At 30.2% G+C, this 13,436-nt stretch overlaps 1 protein-coding gene across 1 annotated transcript in view; it reads left to right on the forward strand.

Annotated features, from left to right (window-relative positions):
• Nucleotides 1-1,794: 1,794 nt before the first annotated feature.
• Nucleotides 1,795-13,436, forward strand: part of LOC108762268 (uncharacterized) — a 17,167-nt gene continuing 5,525 nt past the window's right edge. The window contains exons 1-8 of the mRNA XM_018509200.1: nucleotides 1,795-1,977; nucleotides 2,191-2,657; nucleotides 3,237-3,301; nucleotides 3,780-4,008; nucleotides 4,092-4,217; nucleotides 4,406-4,699; nucleotides 10,934-11,065; nucleotides 12,329-12,776. Of these exons, the coding sequence (XP_018364702.1) occupies nucleotides 1,922-1,977; nucleotides 2,191-2,657; nucleotides 3,237-3,301; nucleotides 3,780-4,008; nucleotides 4,092-4,217; nucleotides 4,406-4,699; nucleotides 10,934-11,065; nucleotides 12,329-12,776 (1,817 nt within the window). The 5' untranslated portion in view covers nucleotides 1,795-1,921. The remainder of the gene's footprint in view (nucleotides 1,978-2,190; nucleotides 2,658-3,236; nucleotides 3,302-3,779; nucleotides 4,009-4,091; nucleotides 4,218-4,405; nucleotides 4,700-10,933; nucleotides 11,066-12,328; nucleotides 12,777-13,436) is intronic.

The raw sequence follows: 13,436 nt of genomic DNA on the forward strand, positions 1-13,436 counted from the left end.
TTTCATACCATAAAAATTATGTCTAAGACATTTTGTCGAAAAATGAATAGTTTCGGAAATAATTGTTTGCTTCCATACTTTTTCCCCACCCTGTATATAATATACGTGTAATATAGGTATACAGAGTGTCCCAAAAAGATCTAAATATCTCGGAAAATATAAGTTTTACAGAAAAGTGCTTTAGACAAAAATTGTAGGGTTTAAAAAGATGTTTACTAATCAGTTTGACCTTGGGTGTCGAATTACACCCAACTTTTGATTTCAGAATCTAATAACTAGTGTCAAGAGCTTTTCAAAACACTACATTAAAGTTATTTTTCATAAAGTACTTTTCGAGTTATCTTGTCAATATTTTAAAACTTTTGTATGTTGTTAACATATGCATGATGTAAAAATTCCGTATCTGATTGTTGACACGTGCTCAAGAAATGTCGCACACTTCGAATCAGGAAGTTAGAAGAGGTTCATCCGGTTTATTTATAAAAACTTTGTCAACGGATACGCTCGATGGAAATTATTTCGCTGAAGAAGCTCGGAAGGAATCAAAACGTTCGAACAAATAATTCCTATGTATCAATACAGTAACGTCAGTAACGAATCACATTCGAACAAATAGGTCGGATGTAATAGAAACAAATTAAATTGGTAATTTGGCGCATCAAAAACCGCGCAGTATTACTTTCATTTATCTGTATACGTGTTTAATTCAAATTTGCTTTACATTAGATTTTTGAAACTTTGTGTTCGATTATTAAATATTAAAATTGGAGGATAAAATTGACTTTTAATACGATTGACATGATTGCACAGATACGATATTACATTGTTAGTTGTTGTTCAATTTATAATATGTAAGTTTATAACCGATTATTTTATTTAATTTATTAGAATTTGGCAACTCTGTGCAAAACAAATATTTGTGGTGATGTGACTTAAGAAACAAATACATTAGTTCTATAAAGCATGAAATCGATTATCGTATGACTACAAGGTTTTTGAATTAATTTCGTAGAAATTGATGCGTTGATTAGAACGATATTGTAATTGATTATTAATAATATAAGTTCAAAGGTTTAAATAAAAAATTTAACATGTTAGGTAAATTGATAGAATTGCGAATTTTAAGTTCTGGTTTTAAAAATTATTAATACTGAAGAAGGTCTGATTAATGACCGAAACGTTTATTATCACTATGTATTAAACATTAATAAAATTTAAATTTCGCTATCTTGCGTTCGTGGTATAAGCCTTTCAAACAAATTGTTGTGTTTTTATTTGAACCACGTTTTTCTTTGTTCTTGTTTATAATCTTAAGATCGTAATTAAGGTAATCATCAAATATAAAATACTATGCAGAAGTTAACAGAACATTCTATTAATATAACAAAAATAATGACAGTTCCAGTAGTACTTTTCATAATTCTACAGTTATTCTTATAAAAATAAAAAAAGTTCTACATTTTTTATACTAAAAATCAAAACTGAAAATGTAGTGTGCTAATTTCGCGGATCTAGCACGATACTTCTCTTTTAAAGTATATAAGAAAAAGAAAAATATTTTCACTTTTGGCTATAATTATAGTAATTAAGAAATCATAAATAAAATATATAACAATATGAAATAAAATAATTAATAGAAACAATTAATAAGATTGTTTATTATATCTTTAAAATATTATAAATAAATTTCGATCTTAAAATTTGATACAAAGTGTAAATCGTCTAAAGTAGGCTACAGTTATAAACAAAATAAAGTAAAAATTTTACTCTAAATTTACTTCATTCATTCGAACATAACCTATTGCATTTTAATCACGTTTTCTATAACCATTTATAAATTTACTTGTATTAATTACAAAATTTAATTTAATCCCAAAATATAGTTTATTAATGAAGATCAATTTAGTTCTTTGCTTCAAAAATGTCTAAAATTTCTTTAAAGATTTCCAGCACGAGACTTTCGCTCCAACGTTTAAAGTAAACAATCAATGCCATTAAAATTAAAACATTAAATTATTATGCAGAAATTATTAATTACATAAAGTCACATTAATAGAAATTTTGTTATATATAATTTTAATTTTATTATTTTTTCTTTTAGTTGAAGATATTTTCTTTCCTTTAATTAATTTTATAATTTGTGTTAATTCTGTTAACACCAATCAGATAATTTTCATATCTTATCTACAGTTTGCTAACATCAAAAAGAAAAAGTAATTATTTATTGAACACTGTTTTTCGAGAGAAATGGCCAAAGAAGAATTCAAAGCTGAAGCCGTTCAGATTTTGTTGTTCTCTGGATCATTTCGATCCTCTTTCGCAATACGATCAACGAAAGCCACCCTATAAATCTTCACTAAAGGCAATAACTTCTGTGCACGAGTGTCCGGTGGCTAAAATGCAAATAAAATTTTCCATGTCCCGACTTTCTCGGGAGAAAAAGAAACTAGCCAAAACAAGAATGTCAGATGCAAAAAAACAGCAACGACCATTAAAGAACGGTGGATTAAATTATTTCCAGATCCGCAAAAATAATCGCTTTATAAGGCAGTATCTGGAAGATGAAATTGTATTGGCAAAGGATATCTTCTGGGCAAAAAAGAAAAGAATTTATAAGGAGGCAAGCAACAAGGCGATAAAAATAGCAAAAAAGAAAAGTAAGCCTTTTCTAACAACAAAAATACAAGACTGGATTAAGAGCAAATTCGTTTGAATGCATTAATGAGCATTGGTGCATATTAAAAAAGCCCTTGTATACTGATTAATCTAAGTGTAAAAGTAAAATACAAATATTTCAAATTATAAAACATATATTTTACTTAATGGCACAATAAAATGTATAGAAGACTTCACGGTTTAACTAATTTTTATATTTATATTAAACACACTTTTTTACATCAATTTGTATAACGGCTTTAATATGCACTAGTGTGTACTCAGTGCGTCCGATCGCTATTAAACTAAATTAAAAAAATGTTTTAAGACTGTAGCATTACAACAAGATCAATATTTAACAAAATGTAATATAAATAAAATATGATTATTTTATTTTATTTTATTTCGTATAAATACTTATATTATTTTAATATTGGACGGAATAATAAAGATAGTTAAGAGAAAAAAAGAATTTAATTTAGAAAAAGTGTAATATAAATATTATATTAACATTAAATTTGTAACTGTGTGTTTTAAATTAATATATTAATAATATTATTTACTTCTTTTTTTTTCAATAGGTGAGAAACGCTTATTAAAACTGACGAAATATCCACGATGGTACCAAGATTTTTCCCCGGATCAAGTATGAACGTAAAAATGAGTGATCTCATACAAATTTTGTTCCGATAAATAAAGTTCAATATTAAAACGTGATAAAAGATTGTTTTCTGTAAAATATTATAGTTGAACTCATTCTCTCATTAAGTAAAATATTGTCTTTCGATCTAATAGCGTTTTTCATTTTGGCAGAACTAGTGCGCACTCAGTGCACTTTAAAAATTGTACAAAAATCGACATAAAGATGTACGTTTAATAAAAATATAGAAATGAATTAAACCGCAAAATATTCAATACATTTTATTGTGCTATTTGATAAAGTGCACATTGGGTATTTTATCAATTGAGATATCTCACTTTTACATTTAAATTAGAATAGTGTACAACAGCTTTACTGTGTACTGAATGCACATTAGTATTTAAGAGATTTTTATCTAAAATAAATTTGTAGTAATTCTTTCCACGTACTATGATTTTATTAATTAAGTTATATAAATTCATAGTTGAAGCATTTAATGAAATTGGAAAATATAATGCTCACCGATTACGAAGAGACAAAAGCAAATGGCACGCAAACGACACTAATAGCTATTGGCGTCATTTCAACGTTGTTTAAATTAAAACCGAGTACTATAAAAGAATTACATAAATTATGCAAATTGAATAGCGTCGATTTTCTACGAGAAATTTACAAAATCTTAACGGGAAATGATTTCTGTGAAGAGGGATATAGTATATTTCAGATTTTATTTTTATTTAAAACTTAAATTAAAGAATTAATAACGTAATTCTTAATAGAATTATTTAATTTCCAGAGAAAGTTTACGATTGCAATGAGAGAATAATATTGTCGGCCATTGCATTTTTAACATTGCCAGAAACAGTGAAGGAATTACATAAGAGATTGCCAGCAGTGACTATACCAAGATTACCATCGAAACGTAATTTTATATTTCAAAATATTAAAAAGTTTAATCAACTATAATTGAATATTCACATTATTAGATACGTATTATAATTATTACAAATTTACCAATATTATTTCATCAATTAATAATTATCTTATAATTATTTATTGTTAAACTAAATAAATATTATTACTCTCTTACAACTATAATACATATTTTAGCAAAACTAATAACATGTCTGGCGAGGCGAAAAGATATTTGTCCTTATAAGGAAGAATTGTTTAAGCGTCCCGATTGGGCTGGTTATCGAAATGCTTTGCAGAAATGGCGAAAATATTGTAAATTAACTGCAATTCCGAAAGTAATCTTATCACTGAATAAATATGGCCAGTTTTTTATTGATGATACGTCAAATGTTAAAAAGCGGAGGAAAGATATTTCCACTGAACATCTCAAAGAAATCGGTACAAAGGAATTAAAAAAAATTTCCTCAACTATGTATGATCATCAGAAAGGTAAAAATATTTAATAGATTAATTAAATATAGAATTGTAGTAAGTATATATATATATATACGATTTTTAAGTATACAATTAGCTATATTTAATGTGTAGTTTAATAGCACCGTTACACTGTTACGTCCGTCGGTGGTAACAATTGAAATTGTATACGAAAATTGAAATTATGTTACGAACGCCGCCAGGTACAGGGATCGAGAGATAGATGATACGGTGCGACGCGTGAGCGCGTGTGCGTGGATTGGGGATTGGAAAAGTGACGGATTGTTTATAAAGGCCCGTCTACAATACACTGAGTAAGAAGTAAGAGTAAGAAATTGACCAATCACAGTCGATTATTCTTCTCACATTCGACTGTGATTGGTCAATTTCTTACTCTTACTTCTTACTCCGTGTATTGTAGACGGGCCTTAAGACTTACAAGCGCCGGCGTATCGCATGCTATAGAATTCCTAAAACATTCTTATAAGAATATTTGATTACTTAATTGAGTCGAAATATTGAAAATTAATATTAATCATTAATTCCTTTAAATATTAAGATTTAGTACTTTGAAAATTAAGATAATGTTATCTGAGTACAATTAATTTCTTATTTGATAGGGATATAGAGCGTTAATTAACTCGATTTTTAGCATTCATGCTTCTGAGAACAATTAATTGATTCAAACAGATTACATTCTTTGAGTAAGAAAATTTATAATTAATCCCAGCAATTCGAGTTTTTTCAACATTTCGCATCAATAGGGAATGGGAAAAGATGTGGACTGAGAGAAAAAATGAACAGAGGGCTAAATAATCTGCTATATTTTATTTACGATAACTGATCCTGTCGGAACGCAAGTTACGGTCCAGTCGACCGGAGTATCTAATATGATCCGAAGGGATCGTCTCGATAGGTTGGTGCGCCGGTTGCGAGACGGACGTAGGATACGTGCTCCGGCAGCAATGGGCATACGCCCAATCTTCGCGCTACGCTGCTCCAGACGGAGAGACTGTTATACCCTCGATTCCCTGGGGGGGAGGGGAGGAGGACGTGCGGTTCCTTGTCGACGGGCTCATGCTCGTGCGAGGACGAGGAATGCCCTAGGATGAGTTCCAAAACTTGACTTTGTCAATTCCGAGTATCTTTTATCTTTATTCAACATTCGGTGACCGACAAAGATAAAATAATACTCGAGTTGACAGAGTTTAATTTTGGAATTCAACCTGGGGGGTCCGAAAAGTTCCGAGAGAAGACGAAAGGGTTGATCTCCCTGGAAGAAATAAAATTCTTATAAAGTCTAGCTAGTTGCACTCGTCTACCTGCGCGGTTTTCTCTTTTAATCATTCTACGGAAAAGCAAAATTTAACTTGTTAACGCAGCCATTAGCGAATTTTGACGAAATAACCGATGTGGATTTATTAATGCATACAAGAGATATACAAAGAAAAAGACTGAGCAGCTCCTTCAAACGCGTTTCAGCCTTCTTGGAGAAAAAGAAAAAGACAAATGGCGAAAGTAAACGAAACCATATATATTTTTTCAGAAATTTTTATTTCTTGAGATAATCTTTTAATCCTAAAGCGAAGTGTCCTATTCCAAACAGAGATTCTGAATCGTAATGACGTAAGTAGCGATTTTCGTCGCGTTTATATAGGGTTGGCGGCGCACGCGGTCCAGGAGGAAACGGGGGCTCGGTTTTCCAGGAATCAGCAACACATTGTAAAATATACACAGTAAAAAAGAAAGTGTTAATTTTAACATTTTTTACATGTCCCAGGAGATCCACTCTAAATTTTAAGTTAAAGCAACTCATTCGTCTTGTGTTACTTATTAACGAACTAGTAATGTTAAATAATTGACACAATACTTTACATTTATATTTGTTATTTTGACTTTAAGAGTGATTTAAAACTAACATATAAAATAAGTAGAGTACATAGAAGAGTAGTCGCAGTAACTCGTAAGAAAATGTTAATAAAACATTTTTGTTCGTGTAATGTGAATGAAAAAATTCTTAGATATTAAATTAACTTTGAGATATATAGATTAATTGAAACAATTGTATTAAAAACACTCAAAATAATATTCCATTTTCAATTGACATACGCAATTGTTAAGTTAGAAAGGTGACATGAATCTAACACATATCAAAATGTTACAAAAATAATAACATATCAGTTATATGTTGATTTTACATTGAAGTGATAATCAAAATGTGGTAACACAAGAAAAATTCTACATATGGACGCACGATTTTTTACTGTGTAGGCATTGGATAGAAATATCGATCGTGCCAAAAACTGGATTTTGGCACAGAAGTAACTGAATCTGCACCAAATTGATACAGATTCGAAAGATCGAATTAATTTCTCTTTTTCAGCCGCTCTTTTCCAGGACCCTGATTGGTCGGCGCGCGTCAAGCGCCTCGTGAGAAACACAATTAGCTCGCTTATTAGTTTGCTTATACTTATTTCAGACTTGTATAAAGTAATTACAACGATAAAAATAATGAACTGGATAGAAATAAGGAACATGACACAGAATTACGAAATAATAAGCGTTCTTAGCCTGTACCCTTGTAGAAAAGTACTACTGAGCACTAGGAGTATTTTGAGGCACTAACTGTACTAGTGCTGAAGTGTTCAGTAATGCTGAGTAGTGCTAAGAACTTCTATATATCCGCGTTTCGTCAAGGTACAAAATGCAGGAAATGAATATGCATCACAGAAACTAACTATTAATAACTTTATTTTTAAAAAAGCAATTTCAGAGACTCTACGAGCACACTTTGATCAAGCTAAGAGTAAGTTATGGATTTCATTTACATATGCCTATTTATAGGGATCCGCGTCATTTTCTCCTTACGGAAAACGAGTCCATCTTGCGGCGACATTGCGTATTATGCCGCTTGCAAAGTATATGTACGCTATAAACGTCGCCAAGCAAGCGGCATAATACGCAGTATCGCCGCAAGATGGACACGTTTTCCGTAAGAAGAAAATAATCTGATCCCTATAAATAGGCATATGTAAATGAAATAACTTACTCTTAACTTGATCAGAGTGTGCTCGTAGTCTCTGAAAGTGCTTTTTTTAAAATAAAGTTATTAATAGTTAGTTTCTGTGATGCATATTCATTTTCTGCATTTTGTATCTTGCCGAAACGCGGGTATATGGAAGTTCTTAGCATTACTCAGCATTACTGAACACTTCTGCACTACTACAATAGTGTAGTGTAGTAGTGCCTCAAAATACTCCTAGTGCTCAGTAGTACTTTTTTTACAATGGATACAACTAAAATTTCGTGCGGGAATTCGAGTGACGAGCGATATGGACGTCGTGGCACGTGATTGGTGCGTGATAATCGACGCTCGTTTTGAGCGATTACAAGGATTGAATGTCTCAATCGAACTAATTCATGATAATTTTTATGCAGGATAACAATGCAATAAAGGCCCTCGGTTCGTGGGAATAAATTTCTCAATTCCGGACAGAGTTATCTCTTCCAAGAATTTCATTGTTTGGCATCTGCACGCGTCACGTGTCTTGCGAATGATTCGATTAGCTTGCGCTTGCCAACGCACGCGTTACGCCGGTACAGCGTGATAAACAGCAATATGACTATTAAAATGCTATCCCTTGATACATTTCCACACAGAATATTCACGCAAAATATTGAAATTAATTTCTTCATACAAATGATGTAAAGCAAAATAGTAAAAGGAAATACAGTGAATACAAAAAGTATTTGTACAGAGAAAATATTTTTTTAAAAAACTTTATTTTTAAAAAGTAAATATTATCCAGCGAGAAATGAGTCATTGAATCGATGTCGAATTGATATAAATTTGATGATTTTAACACCAATTTGACGTCGATTCGACGTTTAATTAACGATCATTTCTTGTTGGATAATTAACAATTTATGCATAAAGAATAAAATAGACTGTATGTTTCTTAAAATTATATATACCAAAATAATATGTATTAATTATACAAAATATATCATCCGAAAAATAAGGGAAAATTAAAAATTGTATTGTTTGAATGCTCAAAAAGTATTCGTACAAACAAGAAATTTAGCTTCTAAAATCAGGAATACATGCGAAGCTCGTTTGTTTATATTAGAACAGAATGTATTCATTGTATAAAATTGCCAATTAATGTTTATTTTCTATAAATAAGACTTTTTTTATAACAAATTTCCTTGTATACTTCTTTCCTTGAATACTTCTTGCTCTTACTGTATATAGCGTGATAAAACTAAAAATTTTCCTAATACGGACGGCAGGACGTAACAGCACAATAATTAATTATATAAGATTTATCAAAGTACATAATCAATCAAGTAATTATATACATATACAGATGTGCAAAAACAGTTACAATTTTCTCGTATTTTACGAAAAGTTAAATATCTCGGCAAAAAGAAATCTCAAAAAGATTTTTGATCACGCATTTTAAAGCATGTATAAAGATAGAGCTTTAAATTTGCGTTTGAATCTTTTATCTACGATATTTTGTTCTTAAATTACATAAAATTTAAAAATTACTTCTTTGAAATATTTTTATCTTACTTTAAAGCGCTACAATTCAATAAAACGTCAACAAACAAAATTTAATATAAAAGTATCTTAAAGTAGGCTTTCTAAACTTTAAAATGCTTTTTGAAAAAAATTTGTACGTTAATTTTTTGCAAAGATATTGTATTTTTTATTATACAAAATTTTATATTGTGTAAAAACTTACTTCTTCTAAAATAATTCTTAATTCCGAAATTTAAAAATATAGGGAAAAAAGACAAAAGAGAAAAAATGTTTGTTATAATGTTCTTGATTCGTATAAATTTTTTCAAATTTTTTTAAAACTTGATTCGATCATCAATTTTAAAAAAGTTTGTACAAATAAAATTTCACGTAATAAAAAATACGATATCTTTGCGAAAAAAATTATTGTACAAATTTTTTTCAAAAAGCATTTTAGGAAACTTACTTTAAGATACTTTCATATTAAATTTTATTTGCTGATGTTTTATTGAACTATAGCGCTTTAAAGTAAGACAAAAATATTGCAAAGATATCATTTTTCAATTTTATGTAACTTAAGAACAAAATCGTAGACAAAAGATTCAGACGCAGATTTAAAGCCTTATCTTACGCTTTAAAAAAAGTGCATGGTCGAAAACCTCTCTGAGATTTCTTCATTTTCGTCGAGATATTTAACTTTTCGTAAAATGAGAGAAAATTGTAACTGCTTAATACTTTTGTACATATCTATATATATAGAGGAAAGGCTCCTATTAAGAGATATCGAGTTCATTTTGAGTAAATGCTGGAAGTCTAGGGGCAGAATTTAAAAAAATAATAGGTCATTTTGAAGGGAATTTAATAAGCTTTAAGATAACGTTATATAAAATTTAATTCTAATTCAATTTTTTTTTTAATTAAAGAAATGTAAAAAGTGAGCAAATCGCTAAGTCAAAAAATTGTGCTCCTAATATGAGATGCCCCGAGAAATCGATAGTAAAACGCAAAGTATATGAGTATTGTAATTAAAAAATTGTATTTGTAAAATGTTTCTAAAATACAAACAAACAGCCAGTGTGCGCGAAAAATGAGCATGCGATAGATTATACCCAGAACTCATCTTCAGGTAATTGGAATCAAGCATCGCAGAAATAAGCACTCGACGTTCATTCCGGTTGTCCTTTTCATTATTGTACATAACATTTAAACTTTAGCAACAATTTTCATTATGACATAGGAGCATGGGTTTATTATTTCATATTAGAAATATCTTGGATATTTCATATTACGATTTCCACGCCTTATGGTTTTACGATCATGAAATCTAACTTCTATAATTAAACAATTCAACGTATCCCGTGTTTTTCTACTAGTACGACTTTGTTCTATCATTACATGAAAAATTTGTTGACAAATATTTATTTATTAAATAATAAACAAGGTTTAAAAGCTTATCTCAATGAAACTTGAAGACATACAAATTCTAAAATCTTTTTTTACAATGACTACAGGCATGATCTAATAACGAATTTCCTACTAAATAGTTTTCAATCCAAGAGCAATAAATTTATGGTGGAACCAATAGATAGCATTTATTAGTTTAACAGAAACGTTGCTATCTCATATTAGGCGCCTATCTCATAATAGGAGGCTTTCCTTTGTATACATATATATATATATATGTATACAGATGTAATAAATATTCATAAAACTTTTCAAAGATACAGATTTCTCAAGAGAAAGAACTTTGGAATCGGCAAATTTCAATATTCTTCAATCGGCAAACGACAGTAAAGAATCTAGTTTCAGGATTCTTAGCAAAAAACCAGAAACCGTTGAATATAAAATTTATGGTATAAAATATAGTGCAATATCTTATTGATTTTCTTAATGAAAAATAAGAAATTCGTATTTCAAAAGATATATATATAATAATTCTGAAGTTATAAATAATATTAGAAAACAATATTAAAAGTATAAATACACCGTGGTTCCAATAAAAACAAAACAATTCTTTGTCTGAAAGGCATATACCACGAACACCAGATAACAGTGGCGATTATTTCAAATCCTTTATTAAATACATGGAATCAAAAATAAACGTTTCGGTCCCAATCGGACCATCTTCAGTATTAAACGTACTATTATGAATTAATTAGACATGATCCTATCATACGCAACATAATTATACAATTTAGTTAAACCGTCAATCTTACTTAAAAATAACTTCTAGTCGTATCATTTTTTAGCATCTGTCATTACATAAAAAAATTTTTTTCCCCCTATTTTCTCCTAAAAACGAAAGTCATGAATTTTTTCCTTTCCCGTCACTTATGCTTCACATTTTGCTAATCTCCTTTGTCACATCAAAAAATCCTTGTTGCATCACACAGAGTTACCAGATTCTGTGCGATTATGTTAATTTAACGTTACCAGTCATTTCTTTCTTAATACATCGCAGCTCAGCATAAAATCAATGTTAGAACGCAAACTTCCTGATTCTATATTCCATCTCATAATCCAGTTCATAACGTCAATCCGGATAACTTTCAGTATCGTTCAAATTGTGGTGCGTTCTATCATTGATTTTATGCTGAGCTGCGATATATTAAGAAAGAAATGACTGGTAACGTTAAATTAACATAATCGCACAGAATCTGGTAACTCTGTGTGATGCAACAAGGATTTTTTGATGTGACAAAGGAGATTAGCAAAATGTGAAGCATAAGTGACGGGAAAGGAAAAAAATCATGATTTTATTTTTTAGGAGAAAATAGGAAAAAAAATTTTTTATGTAATGACAGATGCTAAAAATTATATGACTAGAAGTTATTTTTAAGTAAGACTGACGGCTTAACTAAATTGTATAATTATGTTGCGTATGATAGGATCATGTCTAATTAATTCATAATAGTACGTTTAATACTGAAGATGGTCCGATTGGGACCGAAACGTTTATTTTTGATTCCATGTATTTAATAAAGGATTTGAAATAATCGCCACTGTTATCTGGTGTTCGTAGTATATGCAAAGACAAAGAATTGTTTTGTTAATATTAGAAAATTATACTATCAGAAAGCTTCACAACTTTCATCAAATATTTGAAAAATTTTTAGGTCCGCCGAAACTGCCAAGAGCAGATAAAAAATCCTGGCTGGAAAAGAAGGACGCTCATTATATGCTAGCAGGAGTATCCACCGAAAATTCACACGATTATCCTATAACTTACGAGATCGCAAGCGTGGCCAATGTGACACCCAGCAACAGCGACGAAAAATTCTTCGCGGTGCTGAAACTCAACGACCAGACCAAAAAGGTTTTTCCCAGTGGCAGAGAAAATCTGTCAATAAATTGGCAAGAGTGGCTGCAAAACGCCGATGAAAGCTATAAACAATTGGAGGAAGAAACTAATGAGTTAATCAAGAGTGTGCAGGCAACTATAAAATCGGTATTTCCTGCATCCTTTTGCGATAATTGCTGTTCTTGCCGACAGACTAGAAAATTTGAAGAACAATTGCAACAAAGCAAGATTAGCACGGCGTTAATTGATGGAGAGAAAAATATGTGAGAAATTATTACTAAGACTAGATTTAGACAAAATTATGTAGATAACTTAAATGATTGTTTAAATTGTCTAATCTATAATGTTTATTATACATATAATCAGGAGACGCGGTAGCGGCTCCCGTCAAGTATATTTTTGTAGTACATGATATAATACCATGTCATGAAAGAGACGCTACAACGTATCCTTTACATCAGGAGACGCGGTAGCGGCTCCTGTCAAGTATATTTTTGTAGTACATGATATAATACCATGTCATGAAAGAGACGCTACAGCGTATCCTTTACAGGAATAAACTCGCTTATATAATTAAAAATTATTATTTTGTTTAAACAAATTGATGTTATTAAAAAATGCATATAGTGGGGAAGAATATAGATTTTTACAATTAAAATGAGATAATAATCATGTCCATAAGTGTACTTGATGCTTAGATATGAATATATGCACGTATTTTTCAGCCCAATCAGGAGAGGCGGTAGCGGCAATATCAAATATATTTTTGTAGTACGAAGATCGTCTGAAAAGTTTTGAGCCTAACATAGAAACAAGTAATTTTTCGGTCAAATTCAATTTTATTTTTCCACATAGTCTCCTTTTAAGTCGATACATTTTTTCCAGCGATGCTCCCACCCCTTTAATCCATTCAAATAATACTG

The sequence above is a fragment of the Trachymyrmex cornetzi genome, unplaced genomic scaffold, assembly GCF_001594075.2.
Source record: "Trachymyrmex cornetzi isolate Tcor2-1 unplaced genomic scaffold, Tcor1.1 scaffold287, whole genome shotgun sequence".
NCBI lineage: Eukaryota > Metazoa > Arthropoda > Insecta > Hymenoptera > Formicidae > Trachymyrmex > Trachymyrmex cornetzi.